This window comes from Monopterus albus, unplaced genomic scaffold (genome assembly GCF_001952655.1).
Source record: "Monopterus albus unplaced genomic scaffold, M_albus_1.0 scaffold504.1, whole genome shotgun sequence".
Classification (NCBI taxonomy): Eukaryota; Metazoa; Chordata; class Actinopteri; order Synbranchiformes; family Synbranchidae; genus Monopterus; species Monopterus albus.
In genome coordinates this window covers 74,994-98,832 of record NW_018128384.1, presented here as the reverse complement: position 1 = coordinate 98,832, position 23,839 = coordinate 74,994, and the positions used below count along the sequence as shown (strand labels likewise).

Below are 23,839 nucleotides of genomic sequence, written 5' to 3'. Positions count from 1 at the left end.
TGTCCTGAATTAATGACATAAAAGAGGGAGGTCTGCAGGGAACTCGGTTGGCAGGTTTATGGTCGTCAGTTACTGAGTGAATATCTCTGCCCAGAACCTCAAGCAGAGCTTTAATATGTTTCAAATGTGCCGCCTTAGTGTGAGAGGTTCAGCTACGTCCAGGGCTTAGCACGTCGTGGCCTTCATACAGTTCCAATAGGATATCAGGGTTTAAATTACACTATTGTACCAGTTTAACTCTGTTAAAATAGAACATATCAACATAGAAAGATCATTTCAACAGTCCCCATCTTCACCACAGGCCACAGGAAACGTTGGCTGCTACTATCAGACAAAACTGTTGTCAGTCAAGTTGCATTGTGGGTAGTGTAGGCACCAGGGTTTGACAAGAACAAGACAACCGCTCTGGTTTTGCTGCGCTATTTTGATACTAAAATATGTTTTAAACCCTCCATCATGAGTCTGTCTGTGACCTTGGCACAGGAGCACTAATAACAAAATCACTGAGAAAGAAAAATACTTTTTTATTTCTTGGCCCACTATGCCGTGACCTCTCGGATGTTTTCTGGGGCACACTGAGGGGTCCCAACACCCAGGTTGGGAAACATTGCCTCAGACTGGTCCATCAGGCTGTCCGCCCACTCCCTGAGTGTCACACCAGTTAATGACCAGTTACCTTTAAGTCAAAGCGACTGTTTTTCACAACATAACTTCAGTGGGTATGTTTCTCACCTGTCCTCTGACTAAATGAGGGGCAGACATTTGTTCACATCCTGGGGTCAACCCAGGTCACATATCCACTGGTCATTCTGGTGACACGTTCTTTTGATGTACTCTCCAGGGGAGACGTCTCAGATCACGTCGCCCGATATTCAAGGATATTGTTTTCAAAGCTACAACATTAACTTTTACCCACTTGGAGAGAATCCTCGTACTATCAGGAGCCAAAGTTCACATGTTTGAGCTGCGTGTCTGTCGCAGCTGATTGGTTCAATCCTCACCTGATCCTGACAAGGTTTCTGCCGTGTCACACATATCAACACATACCGGGGGGGGGGTGGCACTGGCACTTTACTTGTTCTTTTGCTGGAAGGTGGTGGGTGGCTGACATTTTATTCCAGCTGTCCTGTAGCTAACAGCTACTACCTAACAACATAAAGGTGCTCTTTGTGACCTACAGAGGACAAGAGCCACATCAACCGTTCTGTCAAGGACGACCATGAGTTGGACAGCAGTGACAGCTGCAGACGGTTCTGTGGGCCTACAGAAGGAAACGGGGGTGATGAAGAACCAGACCTCAGCAAAGCTGGTTTAAGGAAAGGAGGAACTTTTCTGTCAATAAGGGAAGTTAGCAGACACATTCCTAGGAAGGAGGAACTGTAGGCAGAGGTGTGTGTGAGTGTGTGTGTGAGTAAGAAGAAGGGAGAAAGAGAGAGTTTATTGAAAAGGAAATATAAAGTAAAGATGTGATTGATCAAGTAATAATCAGTAGTGATCTATGTTTTAAATTCAAGGCACTGACAGTTTTTGTGTAACGGTGTGTAATTCTGAGGGTTTAGTTAGATGTGATGGGATTTTTTGTATTTTGACCAGGTGTGAGATTCTTGCATCGTTATCAGCCATCACAATGATTTGTTTTTCAGAAAAGAGAAGCAGATAAAGCTGAATCTCAGTGGGAGGAGGCCAGTTACAGGCAGTGGACTGAACTTTGACGGTAAAAGATACACAACAGTTCTGAAAAACAAGACCTGGAAAAGCCAGAAAAGGTAATAGCTGGAAAATGTGGCATCTGGTTGGACGAAGGGACTAAGCCGCCTTGTTAGTCTGTTTTTTGATATTTTTCTGAGGTTTGATTGGACCAGAAGACGACGCCTGCCACTTTATTAGTTTGGTTTTGGATGTTTTCCTGAGGTTTCCAAAGACTGGAAGACAGTGGTTTGCTTGAACTGGAAGGAAACGTCCTGCCTGAAGGACGATGTACGAGGGAATGATGATTCCCACCAAAATACCACAAGCACCAGCTCAAACCAGCTGAGGACTGGATTCAGTGACTGAGAGCTAATCTATAATGATCTTAATCAGTGTGATAGTTTAGATTGATATTTAGATTGTAAGATAATCTGAATGATTATTAATTTGCCTTGTTGCTTCCTAACTCATTTTACCATCTATATAAAATATAAAAAAGGTTCAACTTTGTCTTTATTGAGTCAGTTTTGTTTAATATTGTTGTGGTTTCAGTTTGTGTTTACAGCTGCACATGATAGTTAACACATAAATTATAATAAAAATAGTAAATGTGGTCAATTTCTTAAGAACATTAATGATGATTGAAAATTAACATTAAACTACTTCAACAATCTTTACTTACATCAGTTGTTTACTCATTATATTACACACACTACAACGTAAATGTCCTACATTAGAAAATAACTTGGCAGCTAAATACTGTGCAAAGCAAACATGGTCATAAATGAGCAGTGTCTCAGCTTCTATGGTTTATTTCAGACCAAATTCGACACTTCCTCAAAGAGCCAGAGAATACTGGTTCCTAAAACCTCTCAGTAGAGTAACATCTGATGGTATAAGGAGGGAGCTGCAGGTTGTTAATGTTCAGGAGGATTTGGGGTCTTGTCCTGAATTAATGACATAAAAGAGGGAGGTCTGCAGGGAACTCTGTTGGCAGGTTTATGGTCGTCAGTTACTGAGTGAATATCTCTGCCCAGAACCTCAAGCAGAGCTTTAATATGTTTCAAATGTGCCGCCTTAGTGTGAGAGGTTCAGCTACGTCCAGGGCTTAGCACGTCGTGGCCTTCATACAGTTCCAATAGGATATCAGGGTTTAAATTACACTATTGTACCAGTTTAACTCTGTTAAAATAGAACATATCAACATAGAAAGATCATTTCAACAGTCCCCATCTTCACCACAGGCCACAGGAAACGTTGGCTGCTACTATCAGACAAAACTGTTGTCAGTCAAGTTGCATTGTGGGTAGTGTAGGCACCAGGGTTTGACAAGAACAAGACAACCGCTCTGGTTTTGCTGCGCTATTTTGATACTAAAATATGTTTTAAACCCTCCATCATGAGTCTGTCTGTGACCTTGGCACAGGAGCACTAATAACAAAATCACTGAGAAAGAAAAATACTTTTTTATTTCTTGGCCCACTATGCCGTGACCTCTCGGATGTTTTCTGGGGCACACTGAGGGGTCCCAACACCCAGGTTGGGAAACATTGCCTCAGACTGGTCCATCAGGCTGTCCGCCCACTCCCTGAGTGTCACACCAGTTAATGACCAGTTACCTTTAAGTCAAAGCGACTGTTTTTCACAACATAACTTCAGTGGGTATGTTTCTCACCTGTCCTCTGACTAAATGAGGGGCAGACATTTGTTCACATCCTGGGGTCAACCCAGGTCACATATCCACTGGTCTTTCTTGTGACACGTTCTTTTGATGTACTCTCCAGGGGCGACGTCTCAGATCACGTCGCCCGATATCCAAAGATATTGTTTTCAAAGCTACAACATTAACTTTTACCCACTTGGAGAGAATCCTCGTACTATCAGGAGCCAAAGTTCACATGTTTGAGCTGCGTGTCTGTCGCAGCTGATTGGTTCAATCCTCACCTGATCCTGACAAGGTTTCTGCCGTGTCACACATATCAACACATACCAAAGTAGCACAGGTGCAAAGGAAGTGCCATGGACTTTTTATTTATCAGCCGTGTATATCAGACATGCATCGCAAAGTAGCACAGGTGCAAAGGAAGTGCTGTGGACTTTTTATTTATTAGCCGTGTATATCAGACATGCATCAACATGCACACACAAAGGAAGCTGTGGAATATGTAGGTGGGAACTAGAGTGCAACTCAGTCCACCTGGAGCCTGGAGGTTAACCCGGTTTAGCCAGAAGTTATCCATCAGTTTTCTGGAAAATGGTGCATTAACAAACCTGCTCTTCAGAATAAAATGTCTTGCAGACAGAAGACAGAAGACAGAAGGCTCCCACGTGCACAGGGGAAGATGACAGGGTCCCACTTAATATTTAACACATGCACAACTACACCGGGGAAATGTATGTTTTGGTGATGCCCTTGTGCAACGTGGCCACACAGATCAGCTGTGATGTCACCTGATCTTTTACGACAGGAGCACAGATCAACATGAGACAAAAAGTGGGAATTCCCTCACTGGGTGTGAGCGTGGACACACACTCCGTTACAACATACTGTCCAGGGGCAGTGATAACAAGGGTTTTGATAAGTGCTCTGATCAGTTATGAGTGCACGTGAGGTCAAGTTTATTTACTATGTGATACAGTTCATGATATGGCAGAAGGACAGCGTCCTGGTTTTGTTACATGGTCACTCACTAATACAAAGAGCCCCAAGGTCAACATCCATGTCAGTCACCTGTCGCAGCGTGCACAGTTTGGGACAAACTACATGCAAGCAAAAGGATAACATCCGTCTTTGGTGCTCACTTCAGACAGTGTTCTACAGGGTGAAGAGAGAGCGGGAGGCTACAGAGAGGAGGGAGGACACTTTAATCCTCAAAGTGGACAGTGCTGTCACTCAGCAGAACATGCCAGCGCTCAGTCTTCTTGTCTTTGCTCTTGAGGCACTCGTACCAGTGCTTCAGACACTCGCCTTTGGCCTGGATGCCTAGCTGACACCCCCCTGAAGAGAAAAGGAAGCATTAAGGTGTGAACCAGACTTTCTCTCTGTGCCACAGAACACGGTCCTCATTCACTTCAGTGGGTAAAGTGTGAAGTGGGAACGGCACTACTTTCTCTCTGTGCCACAGAACACGGTGCTCATTCACTTCAATGGGTAAAGTGTGAAGTGGGAATGGCACCGTTTCTGTAACGTGTTGGCCAATCACACACAAGCTAGCGTGTATTATAGGTGGATGACTTTGTAATGTGAACGCTGTAACGATAAACCTGCTGCTGTGTGTCTGTGACGGTTACAAACCTCTGCTGGGTTTTGGAGTCTAATGAAGGTTAAACACATTAATGTGTCCCTCCAGCTGGACTTCCTGGATGACACTTCACTGTCCCACAGCACTCCCCCACCAGCTCAGCCTCATGAGACTCTCCAGCTAGCAGCACTTAGAGCGCACGTTGCAGGTTTAGTCTCTACCATGTTCGCCATCCTGGTTTAGCGTGTCACAGACTGGGTGAATGGGGAAACGAGGCTGCAGCCAGTGTCCACACTTACCTATGAAATCGTTGGCTTTGCCCATGTCATAGTCCCACACCGAGATGTCCAGGGTTTTCTTGGCCAGCTCAGCGTGCGTTATGTCATAACCGAACTCCTGAAACACAGTGATGACTTTATTACAGACTGAAAACTGTGTTCAGCATATGCAAATGAGAAGCAGCGGTTTAGAAAGAACCGACCTCGTTGAACTCTGGGTTGAGGGTCTTCTTTTTGATCTGGGTCTTGTTTTTACCTTTCTTTCCCATATCTGGCTTCAGACAGCTGCAACACAAAGGACCAAAAAAGAGACAAAGAGTATTTCTACCTCAGAAATCTATGAATACTTAAAGGAATAGTTTGACCTTTTAGGACATTTCCTGTTCTCTTTCTAGCCAAGAGCTCGAGAAGACGACTCTCACGTCGACACAGTAAACGGGTAACTGGAGCCAGTAGCCGGTCCAGTCAGCTTGATGCTGGAAACAGGGCAAACTGGTCCAAAGGCGACAAATCTACCAGCAACCCTTGGTTTCATATACCAGTGTTTACTGTACAGACATGAGAGCAGCACCAGTCTTCTCATCTCAAAGCAAATGAGTGGACTTTAGTCTCGATGAGATCTGGACTGCACAGGGAGGCGGAGGAGCTGAATGATGCTGTACACTTTGACAAACGGGTCCGAGTATCCGTTGGAGTCCATGGCGGCCAGGTGAGCACAGCGGACCACGCCCACGATCAGACGACCCTGCTGGCTGCTGTACATCAGTGATACCAGGATCCGACCCCTCTCCTTGGAGTTTTCACCTTCCACACACACACACACACACACACACACACACACACACACACACACAGACTGCTGTTAATGACCACTGCTACTTAACTTAACTTGTGTTTTATATTAAAGTATCTTTCTTCTGGGTAAAGCTCCTTTCAGTATCTTGAACAAGGCCCTATAAAGAGTAAAAGGACATAATTTCAGTGTTTCTAATGCGTATTTTTCCATGTGCACAGAAGGATCATCCCAGGTTTATCCTAATATCTACTGATGAAGGATAGTGCACATGCTTAACTACAACATTGTCTACATGTTTATTATTATTCAGTGGGATTAGCTCCCTTCATATCACTGTTTCCATGCAGCGCTGCTCAGATATTATTCCACCTTAACAAACAAAACTACACTAAGTCCTGTGTGACAAACCAAACCAGTGGCGTGTGACTGCCTCACTGCTTATAACCAGTCACGTTAAGTGACAATATGACGAGCACACGTTCTCTCTTTTATTCAAAACGATTGTTTTGTTGTCGTGGTATTTTGTTACGTCTAGATTTAACAGCTGCGCTGCCGCCTCAGTGTGCCATGATGTGTAACAGGCTGATGTTCTCTAACCTGCCAGTGCTGCATTAAAAACAGAAGGGCCCACAGATAATGATGTGGACAAAATAATAGAAACACCCGTCACTGAAACCTCCACGGTGACCACACAGGTGAACCAACACCTGCAGGACTGTTGGACCTGACTGAGTCAGTCTGAGATGGGTGTTCCTAATAAACTGACCACTGACTGTATGTTTCATCAAAGAAAAGCTAAAGATCACACACACAACTAAGGCATCATCAGCTGTTGTTCCACGAGCTAAAAGCTGATGTCCAACACACTGTGACATGATGTGAGGGTCTTACGTCGTCCTCGTAGAGCGCCATGCCCCGTAGCGAGCCCCCTACAGCCTTCTTCACCTGTACACAGAGCACACCACCAATGACCATCATCATCATCATCATCATCACCAGAGTTATAGCTAATGATGGCAGCAAAACTGAAAAACGTGAACATGCCAGAAATCAACACAGGTTTTGATCCAGCAGCATGTTGCTACATAGCGCTGTCACGTCGCTGCTGCTTTTAATTCCATTCTAATGTTTTTCTCTTTGTGTGCACGGTGTTGAGCACTTTGAATCGACTTCATGTATGAAAATGGGCTGTAAACTTGCCTTAAGCTTCAGTTTGTCCACATTGCAAAATCATTTTTGTTACATACTTGAGAATCAGCAGATGGAGTTTGTTCAGTTTTCATGTGTAGATCGCTCACACATCCAGCTTTTACTATTTCACAGTCAGAGTTGCTCCGTGACCTTGGGAACCACAGTTGACCTCAAGTCCATTTACCAGCTTCTTCATCATCAACTCATTGATGCTGAAGCTTCCTTGTTTTAGGAGCACTATAATCTCCTTTGAGGTGAAACGGTTTGTCGTCTGCTGCTCCCAAGGTCAAGAATTAACTTTAAAACCTGAGGTTTGCTTTGATTTATCCTTAGATTTCCGTCTCCTCCACGTTACAGTGGAGGCTCATTAAATGTTCTGTGTGGTGCTGGCAGCCGGAATGATTTTACCACCACCACCTCTCTGCTCTGGGTGAACCTAAGCTTCAGGTTAAATGTATGTGAAACGTCACTGTGCTTCTCACGGGGATCACTCTCTCCAGACAGACATTAAAGCTCTTCTTCTGGTTAAACTTCAGCCTCTTCAGGGCCACTCGCGTCTCTCCGATGAATTCATTGTGTCCAAACGTGTCCTCGTCGCTCACTGAAAGCCTGAGGACAGACGTCGGGTGAGCGCTTGTCTTTATGATAATGACATGGAAATCGAAGGTCAAGTAGGTGAAGGCTGCTCTTACCGGAGAGTCTTGCGGGACATTTCGTCATCTGTGATGCCGTGGTAGATCAGTGTCTCGTTCCACACAGGATTCAGAGTGGTTTTCAATGTCTTGGTGCGCAGCTTGTTAGACTGAGGGACGAGACATTCAGGGTGGAGAGAAACACAACACTCGTTACTTTGACACCTCATTGCTGTGTCCATCCACGTCCGGTGCACCTGAGGGGAGCGTTAGATTGTTTATGAGCATCACAATAAGTCACAGTGCTTTAGTAACGTTGTTCAGCTTCGCTCGACTTGTGTTCAGTCTGTGTTCAGTCTGTGTGTGTGTGGTGCACCTAAAGATATGTCACCACATTGTTTTTAGTTAATTTATTATTTCATAATTGACAATTGAATGTACGTTTTATTTTGGGTGCCACATTTATATTTTTAGAACATGATGTTTTGTGCCTGCTGTCCTGGATTTGGTGGTTGGAGAACAGAAAAGGGTAAAGCGGAACCTTTGTGCGCTTGGTGTTGCACCCAGAATGGTTTTGGGGAGGGACCTTCTGTCCTCGCCCCAGATGCAGTCTGGATGCGAATGTCAGCGCACCGTGAGAGTTCTGTTCTGATGTCACATTGTGTTTTCCAGGTCAGTAGAGGTGAAACTACACATACAAAGCAGTATGATGTTAGTATTTAATAATTTGTTAGTATAGCGTACTGTTCGGTGTATATTTACATGCTCGTCGGTAATAGTTTAGTTAGTCAAGGCTCAAAGTAAAGCGGAGGTTTCCCGCGGGTAGGACGTCTCGCGTGATTTAGCGGATAATATCGCGAGACCTTCCAAAGTCCGGTTTTATTGACCTTATCCAGTTTTATTGTCACAAATATGCATTGTATATTGTTATTAGGATTTAGGTAAAGTAAGAATGTTTAAACCGAAGTCAATGTAAATGCATGAGAGATAATTATATACTCAGTTTGAAGTAATGTAAATGTATTTTTGTTCAAAGATAACTAGTATTTTTAGTGTGCAGCCCATTATTTATTTGATAACTAATTACAGTTAAGCATGGAACAGTGGAGCAACTGTTTATTCACCACCAAAGTGGTGCTGAGACATGTCACTCAGGTGTTTAAGTAATTATATTGAGAACTTGAGTTAAGAAAATATGGGATAAAAATGCACTTTATTCATGCTGTTATAATGTTTGAATGTTAATGTTTGAATAAACGCAGATGCAGTCTGGATGCGAATGTCAGCGCACCGTGAGAGTTCTGTTCTGATGTCACATTGTGTTTTCCAGGCTGCACTAATTCACTGCTACGCAGCCCCGGCACTTGGGGCCCGTAACATGTGCACAACAGAAGCTGCTGACTCGTGTCCCTGTGTGATTCCAATACGAGCTGCTCATGTGTAGGAGTGTTTCTGAGTCCGTGTTACATTTCTGGCCCTGGCTTAGAAATGTCCCGGCTGAGTGACAGAGGAAAGGACAACCAATGGCACAGTGTCCAGCAGAGACAGGTGACAAATCAGTGGAGGATTAGCCCCGCCCCCCAGGGCCCCCAGCACCCCCCCCAACAATGTGACCATACCTTACTGGCGCCGGGTAACAGGTGCAGCTTCACATACGGGTCAGCGAGTCCGTTGGAGTCCATTGGCTTCAAACCCTGAGACACATCAACGGGGACACACACATTAAACACTGTATGGATGTGTCATGTTTTTTTGTTAAAGTCACTGACACCAAATGTCTCTTCAACTCTGATTTGCATTCATTTGATAAGCTTTGTCCCGTTTTGCTTTGGTTTCTCACGTCTTGTCTGTTCTCGTCGTCGTCCATCTTTCTCGTCTTACCTGTCTTGTCTTGTCTCTCCTTGTCCCATCTTGACTCTCGACACACTTACTGTATTTCATCTCATCTTGTCCCAGTTTGCTTTGTTACATCTTGACTTTTCTTGTAGTCTTGTATTGTCTCTTCTTTTGTCCTGCGTTGTCTCGTCTCCTCTTGTTCCTTGTTTTACTTTCTTCTGTCTTTTCCATCTTGTCTTGTCCTCTCATCTTCTCCCGTCTTGCCTCATCTCGTTTTGTTGTGTTTGGACCTGTCTTGTCCTGTCCTGTCTTGTATTAGCCCACCATGTCACATCTTTTCTGGTTCTGTCTGGTCTCCTTTTCTGTCTTGTCATTTCTTGACCCTTCCTAGTCGTGTCTCATTTAATCTCATCTGGCCCTTCCTGTCTTGTCACACCCCGTATCATCTCGTCTCTTCTTTTCTGTCTTGTCATTTCTTGACCCTTCCTAGTCGTGTCTCATTTAATCTCATCTGGCCCTTCCTGTCTTGTCACACCCCGTATCATCTCGTCTTTTCTGTGTGTGTGTGTTTACCTTGGCTTTAATGATGCAGCAGTGCAGGGCGTGGTTCTCCTGTTCGTAGAGGAGACTGAACTCCAGAGATCCCAGAGTCGCTGCCAGAACAATGACACAGACACACATGAAAACCCTGAAGAAGAAACAGTATCTGAACTTGTATCTGAAAAACAACTTCCCTCTGAGACAGGTGAACATTGATTTGTCGCTTTTCACAGCTCAGCTGTAGGAAATCATGTTTTTTTAAGAGACACAAATGAGCAAAAAGTAAACATCTGGGACACTTTCATGTCCTGTGAACCAGGGCTTTGGTTTAATTAGTCTTACTAGCATCATCTGAGTCATAGTCGTTGTCCTCATCCTCTGTTCGATCTGGTGGGGGTCTGGGGGGAGGGGGCCCGCTGGCAGGTGGATCAACAGCTGGAGTAATTCTGGTTGCAGAAATCTGTGGTGAAATGAAGCTGGGGACAACAGGTTGTCTTTTTTCTTCCACAGCTGGAGGAGACACTGGGTGTTTGGTGTCCAAATCTGCAGCAGGAGACACAGAATCAGTTCCTGCCTGAAACATCTTTGTATAGATTCATCTCGACGTGAAATGTTTCGAGAGCTGCCCCGTAGCGTTGGGCTTATTCTTTTAGAAGGAGCAGCGCTTCTGTACCTGAGGGGGAGGCGGCTTGCTGTGCATTTGCCTGAGGTGGTTTGGAAGCGAACACATGTCTTTCCATCCTCATTACATCTGCTGGAGTCTCATTAAAGCTGCCAGCTGTTGTTGTAGCTGTCTGCTCCTGTTGTTCTGATCCACAGGACGACGCTGCACCGAGCACTGAGGGGACAAGATAAGATGTCACTGCCACCACCACAGCTGCTCTAACTGCTGCTGCTACACTGACATCACAGTGTTTCTGCTCTGATCTCCAGTCTTTTTCTTCTCTTCTTGCAACATGTCCAAGAATATTTCAGTCTTAGGTTTCTGGAGGTTGTTCCCCTCCCCCCAGTACATTTATATTCTTAAGCTGCTGCATCACACCACCAGATTCGATTACACAGTTTGTCTTCCATTTCCTGACTCCAGCGTTTATCACAGAAGGTCCAAACCTCGGCGCTTCCTCGCTCACTCCAGAGTGTGAAGGTCAGACGACACAGTTACCTTTAGTTTCACCATAAGTCAGAGATGTTTTAGCATATAAAGTACACTGGTGCCAGTTCATGCAAAGTCTACATAAGTAGAACCATCATCATCAAACCGAGCCTGAAATTAAACAGCAGTCAACATAAGGCTTGTGGTCAGAGCGGGTTTTCTCTGTAGCATCTGCTGGACTGGGTGTAAAGAAACACTGGGGAGAGAACATGACAGATCATTCTCTGCATATCGCTGACTGACAGGAGTAAAGAGTACAGAAGTGTTTATCGTGCATTTCATTGTCACCTTGGTTACTTCTTCTTGTGCATTCAGAGACACTGTTGGTGTGAGTGAGAGATTTTTAACGAATACATTTCTGTCAGAACAGCAGCAGGTCCAACCACTGTGAAATCTAATTTCTTTGTATGAGTTACCGTGTCCCTGGTGACGTGCTGGAGCCGAGCTGTTCTCAGTGCTGGGCTGTCGAGGTCTGCACAGAGGGAGGGGGGCAGGCAGGCCCTGCTGGTCTCTTCCCCTGAAGAACCAGGCGCCCGAACGCCTCAGTACCTGCAGGAGCAGACAGTGAATTCATGAATGAAGCTGAGTTTGGAGAAGTGGAGTTTGGCTGTAGCCAGCTCCTGGTGGCCGGCAATGGACTCAGGGTGACAGAGTAAAGGGGCGGTTTGGCCTGCAGACACACAACACGCCACACTGTCACTAATCACCTGCACTAAGGACAGAACATACAACAGACCTTAAAGCGCCAGTTCAAACCAGTCACATCGTATTTAAAAAGCCAACAGCTTTATAAGACCTCACGTTCAGCCGACCTGACTAATGAAGGAGAATTGTTTTGTGTGGTTGCTTATGTGCTAAGTATGTGTTTGATTTCAGTTTATTTAATTGTTCCTTTATTTTATGGACCAGATAAACAGACGGACAGATGAGAGCATTGAAAGAGTCCGAGCAGACCGATGCTGAGACCTGAACAGACACAGCTCCATGGTCACCACAGCATCACTACGAACAACAGAAAGCAGACCTTTTCATTCAAATACTATCTGTACTTTTGAGAAATTAAATAAGAGGAGAAATAAATCATTACTTAATATTCATTTTGGATTTCCAGGGGTATCGATGGAAGCTAATTTTCCAGGCCACTGGAGGGTGAAATGTAATTCTGTGCTAAAAGGTGAGTCTAAAAGCCAGAAGAGGCTTCGTGTCATGAGGAAAGCTCTGGTTCTGGTGACAGACGAGTGACACATTGCCATAATGTGGCCTCAAGATTTGATCAAACCCACTCTGGTCTTCATCTCCTCTGCTCCTCACCTCTTGGTGTTCATTGCAGATTCTGCACAGCCACACTGGGCAGGTCCTGCTGTTGCTCCAAATGCCACATTTGCTGCACATGTACTGCGAAGAGACACATGCACAGTAGAATCCTACTCAGATTTAGTTCGGGGCACAAAAAGGTCAGATAGTATTAACTTCTACTTAGTTTTAAGAGCAATTAGAACCAAAATGTGATACAAAAAACCAGGAACGTGCGTGTCAGAACACGTTAGCACGTGACCTGCTGGGTGCTTATCGCCATATCTGCACACACATGTCCTGTCCATGCAGAGACGTCCCTGCGTCCTCTGGGAACCTGCTCTGTGAGGGTGTACTGTCTGTTCTCTTTCCTCGTCCAAGCAGAAATAATGCAGACCACCTACCTTTTTGCACTGTACACAGAGGACAGCCGTGACCCCCTGTGGTCCAAAGGACGCCCCACACAGCAGACAGAGCGCCTGTCCATCACCACATGCTGTCCTCTTGATATGATCCAAGCGACTGGAAAGACGCCTGAGAACACATGAAAATCAGTGTCAGACCAGGCACAAACTTGGCAAAGCTCAGTGAGCATCTGCATCCACGGCCACCGCTGTGAGTCTGTGCAACAGATACAATAGTTTTTCTATCTCACTCAATCCGCTCTTGCTCCCTGGCCTCCATCATGGCCGCACGAGCGAGGACACCGTTGATGATCTCCTTCTCCTCATCCGTGAGCTCCTCCCCCAGGGAGCCGCCAGATGTGTTCATTGTTGGTCCAGTCCTAAACCCAAAACACCCAAAAATAGACCCACAGAGTGTAAGTGGCATTAAAATGAAAAGGTCAGAACCTCCAAAAAGTGCATAACTCAGGAGAGCTAGACACTGAAACCTCAGGACACGTGCAAAACTGGAAAGACCTGGACTCAGAGCAAGTTGTCTCACACAGTAACACACAAGGGTTGTGTGACTAATGCTACACGTCTGGTTCATTTGAAAGTACCTGCCCGAGGCCAACAGTTTGAAAAGGCTTTGAAAAAGCTGAGAAACATTTCAATTCAACAAGTTTCAATAAAATGTTTTAAGTTCATGTTCTGAGTTTAGCCACTTTAGAATGTTTACTTCTGTTAACTCACAACAGGATTTTATTTTTTATCATTACAGCTTCTGAGGAAAGACACATTTAAACTTGAACAAACATCTAGTTATGCTCAATAGGAAAATTAATTGTAGGAGGAGATGTGGAGCGAACACACATTTAGAATTTAGCATGGTGATATACATGTCCAGGTCTTTTGGATGAAGGCTGCAGACCTCAGCATGAAGACTGGATTTTAAATTCACAACTTGTCAACATTTGGCTCATCGGATTTTAAATTCACAACTTGTCAACATAAACATTTGGCTCATTGCTCTGATCTGCTGCTGTGCACCTGACACCAAAGTGTTTCCTTGGAAAACTACCAGAGACCTGGAGAACAGAGGCAGTGTGAGGAGCAGTTTGTCCCAGGAGCTCGTACAATCTGCACTTCCCAGTTTGGACGAGACAGGCGACTGACTTCTGCTGTTATCACAGTGTCACACATTAAAGGTAGCTGCTGAATATACAGCACATGTTGAGGCCATGATGTTTGTAACATCCCTAGCAAGCACACAAAACGACCAATCAGATGACAAAAACAACATTTGCTTTCAGTTAACAAGCTGAATCCGATTTGCACCGGCAAGACGTTTGGCCTTGGCACCGTCTGCCTGTACAAGCAGACAGGTGCGTTATTCCGCTTGGCAGACACGGCTCCAGGCATTTCACTGTACATCCACATGTCAGTGTGCCATGTCTGGAGACGCACTGAGCTAATTGGACCAGCCATGATTTATTTCAGCTCTGCTACACCTCCTTCCATACCAGCATCTTTGGCCGTTAAATGCCAAGCATCTGCTGGATGTGTCCGGGTGCACGGGCGCTGTGCACTTGAAAACAGTTAACCGAGGCTGACTGCTGACTGTGGAAATGAACTATTAGCTGTAATGTGTTATTGAAGTGTGGTGTGCGGTGTGCATGCCTGAAGACACTTTCACTGTGGGGACGTGCACTTATCTTCTGACAGGAACATTGTTAAGAGGACAACATGACCTTGGCTTCTCGCTTCTGGTTGAACCAGGCTGGAAACAGTCACCAGCTCCCTGACTGACTGATGCTGCAGTCTGACAATTAGGAGAATTGTTTCTGCAGTAAACACATTTGATTCTCTCTAAACGGTCTTACCTGACCTGTTAACACCATCATTTCCCTTTTGACTTACCTGTAGCATCTGGCTAAGCCACAGTGAAGGTCCTCGGTGTTTATGACTGTGTCCAAACATTAAACATCATATGAGTTAAGGCAGCAGCTGCTGAGTAAGAATTTTAATGCCTCACCTACTTAAAGGCTCAGTGTCCTTCATCCTTCTCTTCCCTTTCCCTCCTTTTGCTGCCTGTCCTGTTCCCTGAACAACGTTCAGTCCACATGCTGGTAAATGTCAGGGGCTGCTCACACTGTGGGCAACGTGACAACCTGACAGACTGATGTCTGACAGCGTGTCTGTGTGTGTCTGTCTAGAGGTCAGGGTCGGTACAAAGGAAACGTTCTGAAATGGCCGACACATTCAGGCTGTGAGTCACCACTCTCAACAGATCACACACTCACACACAGACAAAGTCATTTTGAATAAAATCACTGCAGTAACAGGCTGGACCGTGAGAAGGTGACAAATTGGTAGAATGTGGAAAACAAGAAGGGAATTTGTGTTGTGGTTTGTAATCAAGGGATCAGTGGAGGAACTCAGATCATTTACTGAAGTAACAATGGTCACAGTATAAGATTACTGCACTACAAGTAATGATGCATTCAGCAGTATTATAAGAGAAAGTACAGAAGCTTTAGCTACTGAGTGTGAATACCCTCATGCACTTTATTACAAACAGTTAAAAGATGAATACGACTAGTTTCTAAAGTACGAAGCTACAGCCAGCAGATAGTTAGCTTATCTTATCTCGTTTTAGCATAAAGACATAACATGTCAAACTGTTCCTTTAAGGTATCATAGGTGAGTACTAACCATGTAGAAAGGCCACCGTCAGTGTCACACTATTAAATGTGTACATTCAGGTTGTTGGAGGTTTGTTAGTTTAATCTGCATCATATTTCAAAAACTGATCATGTGTTAGCCAAACACTACAGTTTTGAGGTACTGGACCTTTACTTGAGGGCGGCACCATGGTGCAGCAGTAGCACCGTGGCCTCCCGGCTAGAAGGTTGTGAGTTGGACCCTCACATCCACCACTGGAAACACAGAACTTTTAATTAAACAGAAAACGACAGATGTCAGCACTTACAGTCACTATAATATATAACAAGCTATGAGTTAGAGTCAGGCTCAGTCTCCCTCTCTCTGTCACGTGCACATGCTCACACACAGGCATTTCAGACACTCTCTACGTGCAACTGTAATATGTTTATGGTCAGGGGAAGACTGGATCTGGGTCTGTGATGGGAGAGGGGCTCACGTAGCTCACGGCTCCTCCAGCAGCCTCCTTGCTGCTCAGAGCAGGAACAGGAGCTTTAGCACTGGAACAGCTGTACTAGGTTGACTTACGGAAAATGAAACTCTAAAACTGACATATTACTTTGTTTGCATGCCAACTAAACCTGACGTCCATCCCAGCAGTTCACTCACTGCTGACTAGTTGGAGCAAAACACAGTAAACCTAAGAACAAGTCAGCCCGTTTGTTTGCATGCCAACTAAACCTGACGTCCATCCCAGCAGTTCACTCACTACTGACTAGTTGGAGCAAAACACAATAAACCTAAGAACAATCAGCCCAACACGCCACCATGTGATGTACAGCACGCCTCTGTTACAGCGCCATCTGACTGAGGGGTGTGTTTGTCCATGACCCGAGAGGCGAACCGGGTGCTAATCACTCTGGGATGGAGAAGAGTAAAAGATGTTTTCACCTGCACACTTACAATTTTCAAAACATACTAAACAGAAATTTCATTTGAGATAAACATCTGAATCTTTAATATGAAGATGTGTGGAAAGCTGTGAGGCCGTGCTTTTAGCCCCACTAGTGGCATGGCTCCATGGAAGGCCATGCTGGACAGTCAGTTGGTCTAGACTGACATATCTCAACAACCATGGAATGGACTGGCTTTATGTCACACAGACATTCCTAGGTCCTAGAGGGTGAACTCTAATGACCTTGGCGATCCGGAACCTCTCCTCTGGTGCTGACTTTTGTGATTTTTGGGTGGCACTGTCACCAGGTCACTTTGGTTTCTGACCAAATACATTGAAAATGAGTGATATTCCCATCAGTCTCAGCTGTGCATGGTGTTTTGTGCTAATTAGTGAATACCGTATGCTAACACACTAAATTTACAAAGTGAAAATGGTAACCGTTAGCATGTTAGCGGTGTTGATGTGAACGCCTAAATATGGCCTCACAGAGCCGTTATCATTGCAGCAGTCTCTTAGCCATGTCCTACTCCATCCAACCCAAGAACAGGTCAGACTACAGGACCTGAAGTGCACGCTGCTGTTCTGTAATATTTGATTTTCTGTATCTTTCAGGTTTTCACTGCTCTTCTGTCGGCCTGTAGCTCCCTGACATTCACACTGTTTGTCTCCCAGATGCTGGTGAATAAAGTAAAATAGGCCTTCACCAACCTGTTATTAGCATTAATGCCAACACACACTCTGTGCACATACACACATTCTTTCCCGCTCTCACACACAGACTGTGTGTGCAGAGCAAGGACCTGTCACACACAGTCACGGGCCCAGAGAAAAGCAATGCAAATTGACATGAGGTAAAGGGAAACCAAGGCACTTTAGCTCCATGAGACTGTGTGGGCTGGCTAAGAGCTGCAGGGCTACACACACACACACACACAAGCAAACACATAGGTCATCCTCATGTAACTTCTGTGACTCTGAGATGCCTCCCTGCTTCACACTGGTGTGACTTACTATACTGTATTTTAATATTTCATATTTGCGTTTTAGGTGCAGAAAGGTGCCTACTCACTATCAGTCGGCATAAACATACTGCAGCATGCACAGTAAATCATATATCTAACTGTTTAATCATTTATCTAATATTTCAAGAGGGAAATAAAAAGCCATGTTCATATCATAGCATAAGACTTCAAGAAAATAAAAATGAATGAATAATTAAAACATATAACTCATCCTGCAGGAGCTTCGTCCCAGCCTAACGCTTCATTTCTAAAGGCCACTAATACGCCAACATGTAGGCTGCATGTCACTGACTCTATATGAAGATGGATGGCATGTCACCACTTCCTGCCGCTATGCAAAACTGAAACCAAAATATGACAAATACATTGGCGGCCATCTTGTTTTTTTTGCTGCATTTTACAACCAGATTCTGCGCAGTAGCAACTACAGGTGGAACGGCATCGGACGACCAAACAAAGATGTCAAATCATCTGAAATGCCCGTCTTTTTATATTATTATGTAGCCTATGAAAACAAAGTTATCAGAAAATGACTGCTTGTACACAACTCAGTCTGATAATATCCACCTAAGATCATCCCTGGGAAACGTGTGGTTTGTACTCAGAATTGTTTGGTGTGTCTCATAGGAATTAGGGTCCAATCATCGCTGGGAAAAACAGAACATCTTCTTTGTGAACTTCAGTTTCTGCACAACATGAACAAAAACTAATGTGGAGGTCACATTATCGTCCATTCGCTTCATGACTTTCTCTAAAAAGCGTTTTGCCATTGTTAGTTCTGCACTCATCACTCATTTAGCAGATTTGTAGCGTTTACTTCTGAGAACATGCACAGCCAACACGCTGCAGGATACACGAACAGCCAAGATGCGCACGCAAACACGTAGTTAAAAGCCATAATCAGCTGTAAGGTTACTATCACAGCCTTCAGTGTCACCTTAGCCTCAAGTTGTTTTGGGAAAGAAGGTCTAAATGAGTAGAATAAGACCCACGTCGTACTAAGCCCCAATTACCCTTTGAAGAGAGCAGAGAAAAAGTAGGTGGGAGGCTGCACGTTTTGGTTGATCACATTGTTGGACGCTCACTAATTACGAGCTTGAGTGTTCTGGATCAGTCACTGGACCTTAAATGAGCTTAGTCATCTCAGGAAACACAACCTCATCTATTTCAGCAGCAAGATCCCAGTTATTTACTGTAGAGAGAACATTCCCCAAGACTCCAAACACTCTCCCCAAATTAGTCTGGAGCATTTCAACACTCCTACACACACACACACCGTCACACTGTCACTTCTCAGCTCGTCCACACAGACACCTCATCCATCCGTCACCTTCATTACCATCCATTTCCAAACAAGCTTCATCTGTTCATCCGTTTAGCCATTCATCATCATCCACTCATTCTACTAGCTCGCCTCCCCGCTACGCCACTGAGGTTCGTCAGACTAGTGAGGAAGCAGCTTATGGAGCTTAGTTCTGCAAAGACGCTTCACCACCTACTTTATCCTCGTCTCATGACACTCTGGGGATCATTAACCTCTGCACACACACAGAGATATAGACAAGCCCTCTTTCTAATGACTCAGGGTTACAGGGGTAATCTTCAAAGCCCAACATTTGTGGTTGAGAGCTTTGACATCACACAGGAAATGACTGTAGCGACTGTGTGTAGTGAAGAAGGCGACACAAGTAGGATGGATGCAGGAAATGACTGTAGCGACTGTGTGTAGTGGAGAAGGCGACACAAGTAGGGACCACAGCAGGATGGATGCAATGTTTTTAGGCCTGTTGCTCCACTGACAGATGACAAAGTCAGTCAGTCCACTTTGGTTCCAACTGAAATATGTCAACAACTACTGAATGTATTATTGTGGACTTTTGTGCAGACATTAACGCTCTCCAGAGGATGAACCCTAATAATTTCAGTGATCCTCTGACTTTTCCTCATGCACCACCAGTGCTCGCAAGCCAGCAAGTAGCCTGTCGGTTTGTAAAGAGCAAGCTACCACGTTTTGTATCTTATCAAGAGCAAGCTACCACGTTTTGTATCTTCTTATGTGACACTGTTCCAAGCAGCACTTTTGTTTGTATATATGTCATCTAGAAGGAGACGACAACGATCTTCTCCTCCACAGACAATCACCCAGTGTAGCTAAACACCAAACTTCCTGTCACATTTTTTTCCAGGAGAACTTTGGCTTCATTCTGCATTTCATCTTGGTATAAATGGAGTTTGTGTTGTATTGGTCATTCCCACATTGCCTGGCCTACGGTCCCACATCAACCCACGCCCTGCTCAGTGAGTCTTTACAGCTAGTCTGGTGACGTGATGACTCTCAGTCCACCGCTCTGCTCTAGTCCAAGATGAAATGTCCTGAAATCCCTGGACTTCTTATTTAAAAGTGTCCAACACTTTGGTTTATGACCAAATACCTACAAAACTAATGACAGCAACATCAGAGTTTACTGTGCAACACGCTAACACACCCTGCTGAAAGTCAGCACTGTTATTGTTAGCATGTTAGCATGCTGACATTAGCATCCAGCTCAAAGCGCCGTGCACTGTGTCTGAGCAGCATGTGCAGCTGCTAACATCTGCACTAAACTCAGTTAGGGTCTGTCTGGATTTAGGCCCTCTGTTGCTTTGGGGGTTAAGGCACCAACCATGAACTGAAATCCAGCCGAGGACCTTTGTCATGTAATCCTCCGCTCTCCTCTCATTTCCTTCTCTCAAATGTAAGGTATAATAAAGGCATAACATGCCCCAGAAGTATTTAAAAATATTTAACATTTCACTCATCGTCTTCATAATGTTAACACCAAATGCAGATCATTATAAAGAACAGATGTAGCAGTAGTGTGTGTGTGTGTGTACACATGGGCAGCACGGACGCACTGAACTGAGTGAAACAGAACACAAACCTCAGGCTAACTGTCTCTCTCATTTCTCTGTGTGTGCAAATGAAAGAGCAGAGCCAGGAACTTTACACGGTGTCTGATTTTGTGAGGAGGAGCAGGAGGACGGCTGTGAGAGTAAAGGCAGAGGGAGACTAAATGGAGACAAATCAGGCCAGAGGTGGGTTAAAGCTACATCCTGTGAGGGAATCGTCAGAACCTTTATGGCTGCACCTAAACCAAGTGACACTGTCAGAGACTGGCATCATTATTTAGTTCAGCTTCACTGCTCCTTGTCTTATTCTGGACTCCAGTGGACTCCAGTTTTTCAGACATCCCTTCTTCTGTTTTGATGATAAATAAAAACATTAAATTCATATGATTTTCATATTTAGCAAATGTTCCACCCACTCGGGTTAAATTTTAACCCAGTGAACAGAAGCCACAGGTCTTTATTAACTCTATATGCATTAGGCGTGTTATAGGTATTCATCCTAAATGGGGACAAGAAGACTATTCAGTGACTAGAAACAAATTAAATCATATAGAAATAAAAAAATAATGAGCCTTTGTTTACTGCACAAAGTTCCTCTGGAGCTGCTGATGTGGAAACAAGCAGCTGTTTGATCACAAACAGGCTGCTGTGGTGGCACACGGTGGCCCAGCACCTCACTGAGCCTCTTTTTGTTGGGTCGTCCTTTAGTTTGCCACCCATCTGCATTTCCAGAGTTCAGTGGGCAGGGGGTGTTGGGTTGGCACCAACTGTTTCTGTCCAAGTGCATTAGTCACATCAGTCAGCACCTGAGAGCTCGGCAGCCTGTATAATCCACCACCTCTCAGTCAGCACAGCTGATCAGAAGCCAAAAGGGGCATTCAGCGGGGATTACTGGGAGCATGGGAAAGAAGAGGGTGCTCAGCAAATTGGACTGTGGCTGAGGATGACAGCCATTTGCAGTGCCATAACATTTTCATTAGCACAAAAATGTTATGGCACTGCAAATCAGTTTCACACAGACTCAGAACAAATCCATGCTTCCCTTCTTCCTCTTCTTGCATCATGTCACTGCTGCCATGACATGTTAGGCAGTGAGCTGCATCGCTCCCTCACAGTCTGCACTGACAGCTTGTCTGGAGCTCACCAATGACTGTACAACAGGAGATGACAGAACACCTGCTCATCTGCTGCACACACTCTTTTTACTGTCAACTGTAGAAGAACAAATAGCTCTTAATTTAAATCTACATTCACTAAGCTTTCCTCTATACACCCCCCTCCATGACCCTCTGCTGCCTACTGCCCTTCTGTTGTTACTCCAGCTTCTGTAACGTGTTGTCAAAGTACGGAAGAGGTGAAGAGGAGCTTCTGTAACGTGTTGTCAAAGTACGGTCTAAAGTACAGAGTGAAGAGGTGGCGTCTTTAGCACCGAGACAGTGGGACAAAGAAGGAGCAACAACCAGGGTTAACATGGGTTTGGCTGGTTGACATGGAGAGGGTTAAAAGCAGCCAGAGGACTCAGACTGGATCCAGATGTCAGTGATTTGTCAGTTCAAAACATTTTGTTTTCAATCATTTAATAAGAAATTCACCATTTTTAATGACATGTTGTTGATTGGTAGATATTTATTGCTGAGGTAAAGACGTTTAAAACGAGCTGTATCTGCTGCTCTGAACCAACCTGGAATGAAAAAGTTGGAGCTAAAAGCTTCTTGTTTCTCTTCATTAAAAACCAGTGTCTGAGAGAAACTGTACGATTTAACCATCTAAAATAAACACAGTGGGTGGAGCTGTCTTACCTGGAGCTTTCAGACAGATGTGCTGCAGCTGTTTCCTGATGCCTCGGTGTAACACAATGTTTGCCAGCAGCTCCGTCTCAGCATCAGCATCCTGCGCTCCCCAGCTCTGGAGTACAGCACTCACCCGCCTCCTGCTTCTCTCCCACTCTCTCTCTCCCTTCTCTCTCTCTCTCAGTCTAACTAAACCCGTCCACTCTCATGTCATCAACAGTGAACAATGGGGAGACCACGGCTGTTCACTCCAGTACTCCAGTGAACTCCACTACTAGTCAGCTGTTTCCATTTTCCCCTCCTTTTCAGAGGGGAACACTGTACTTTGTACTTCACTACACTTACCTCACAGCTGTAGTTACTACACCCTTAAACTGAATGAAATCATTCTGATAACTGATGAACTGTTGAAAACTGAACCAGTGAGTATCAACATTTTGGCTCAGGACCCTAAACAAATGATGTGCTGTGTGATCCTATCGCCTAAAGATTATAGTCACATGGTGCCAATTAGTTTTCCCAGTTTCTGTGAAACATATGTAGGGTATCTGCTGTATGAACGTAACTTCTGGAGACATGGGCTCGTCACACAGTTTGATTTTGACATGTCTGAGGCTCAGAGAGGTCAAATGATCCAACAGTTCTTGAAAATTGCAAAGACTAAAGAAAAGAGTTTTTTTTATTTTTAAAGTACACACGTGTATTAAAACTCATCTTTATTACCTCTCAGATTTATATGGTGGCCATTTGCAGGGCCCTGACCCTTAGGTTGGGAACCCCTGGACTGAACAAGTTCCACTGCAATATTGCAAAAATCAGGAGCATCCTGTCTCAAAGTGATGCTGAAAAACTGGTCCATGCATTTGTTACTTCCAGGCTGGACTACTGTAACTCTTTACTATCAGGATGTCCCAATAATTCCCTAAAAAGCCTCCAGCTAATCCAAAATGCTGCAGCCAGAGTACTGACAGGAACTAGCAAGAGAGATCATATCTCTCCCATATTAGCTTCTCTCCACTGGCTCCCTGTAAAATTCAGAATAGAATTCAAAATCCTTCTCCTAACATACAAAGCCCTTAATAACAAGGCTCCATTGTATCATAAAGACCTCGTAGAGCCTTATCATCCTAACAGAGCACTTCACTCTCAGAGTGCAGGTTTACTTGTGGTTCCTAGAGTCCACAGAAGCAGAATGGGAGGCAGAGCCTTTAGCTATCAAGCATCTCTCCTATGGAACCAACTCCCAGTCTCAGTTCAGGAGGCGGACACCCTCTCTACCTTTAAGATTAGACTTAAGACGTTCCTGTTTGATAAAGCTTATAGTTAGGGCTGGATCAGGTGACCCTGAACCTTCCCTTAGTTATGCTGCTATAGGCCTAGGCTGCTGGGGGGCCCCATGATGCTCTGAGTTTCTTTCCCCTCCCCTCCTGCTCTCCTCTCCTCTCCTCTCTCTCCCTATGCTTCTATATGCCACCATTACACA

At 44.7% G+C, this 23,839-nt stretch overlaps 1 protein-coding gene and 1 long non-coding RNA gene across 4 annotated transcripts in view; one reads left to right on the top strand and one right to left on the bottom strand.

The window, feature by feature from the left end:
- The window catches only part of LOC109952837 (uncharacterized), a 4,202-nt gene extending 2,150 nt beyond the window's left edge, over positions 1-2,052 (top strand). Inside the window, exons 2-3 of the long non-coding RNA XR_002273823.1 lie at positions 1,181-1,389; positions 1,644-2,052. This is a non-coding gene — a long non-coding RNA (uncharacterized LOC109952837). The remainder of the gene's footprint in view (positions 1-1,180; positions 1,390-1,643) is intronic.
- A 1,732-nt stretch (positions 2,053-3,784) lies between these two features.
- On the bottom strand, positions 3,785-22,486 carry rph3aa (rabphilin 3A homolog (mouse), a). Of its 3 annotated transcripts, none has more exons than XM_020588138.1 (17): positions 22,366-22,486; positions 13,306-13,434; positions 13,055-13,184; positions 12,669-12,752; positions 11,774-11,906; positions 10,878-11,042; positions 10,547-10,747; positions 10,238-10,317; positions 9,448-9,522; positions 7,889-7,998; positions 7,679-7,805; positions 6,897-6,950; positions 6,310-6,315; positions 5,872-6,017; positions 5,413-5,494; positions 5,231-5,327; positions 3,785-4,687 (listed from the first exon to the last, which is right to left on the bottom strand). In XM_020588138.1, exons 2-17 carry the CDS (start codon positions 13,419-13,421, stop codon positions 4,554-4,556), a joined length of 1,740 nt encoding a protein of 579 aa, XP_020443794.1. In that variant the 5' UTR covers positions 13,422-13,434; positions 22,366-22,486; the 3' UTR covers positions 3,785-4,553. The 3 variants fall into 3 exon arrangements, with proteins under 3 accessions (XP_020443794.1, XP_020443793.1, XP_020443792.1); XM_020588137.1 differs by lacking the exon at positions 22,366-22,486 and adding an exon at positions 15,069-15,223 and having other exon boundaries at positions 7,703-7,805; XM_020588136.1 differs by lacking the exon at positions 22,366-22,486 and adding an exon at positions 15,069-15,222.
- Positions 22,487-23,839: the final 1,353 nt, after the last annotated feature.

What these genes read in the sequence shown, in the direction of transcription:
- rph3aa (XM_020588136.1), bottom strand. Translation starts at nt 15,094, where the DNA reads ATGAAGGACACTGAGCCTTTAAGTAG. An exon ending in AGCACGTCACCAGGGACACG is followed by an intron (nt 11,043 to 11,773) that starts GTAACTCATACA and finishes TTGTCCCCTCAG; the next exon opens with TGCTCGGTGCAGCGTCGTCC. An exon ending in CTATGACTCAGATGATGCTA is followed by an intron (nt 10,318 to 10,546) that starts GTAAGACTAATT and finishes TTGTTCTGGCAG; the next exon opens with CGACTCTGGGATCTCTGGAG.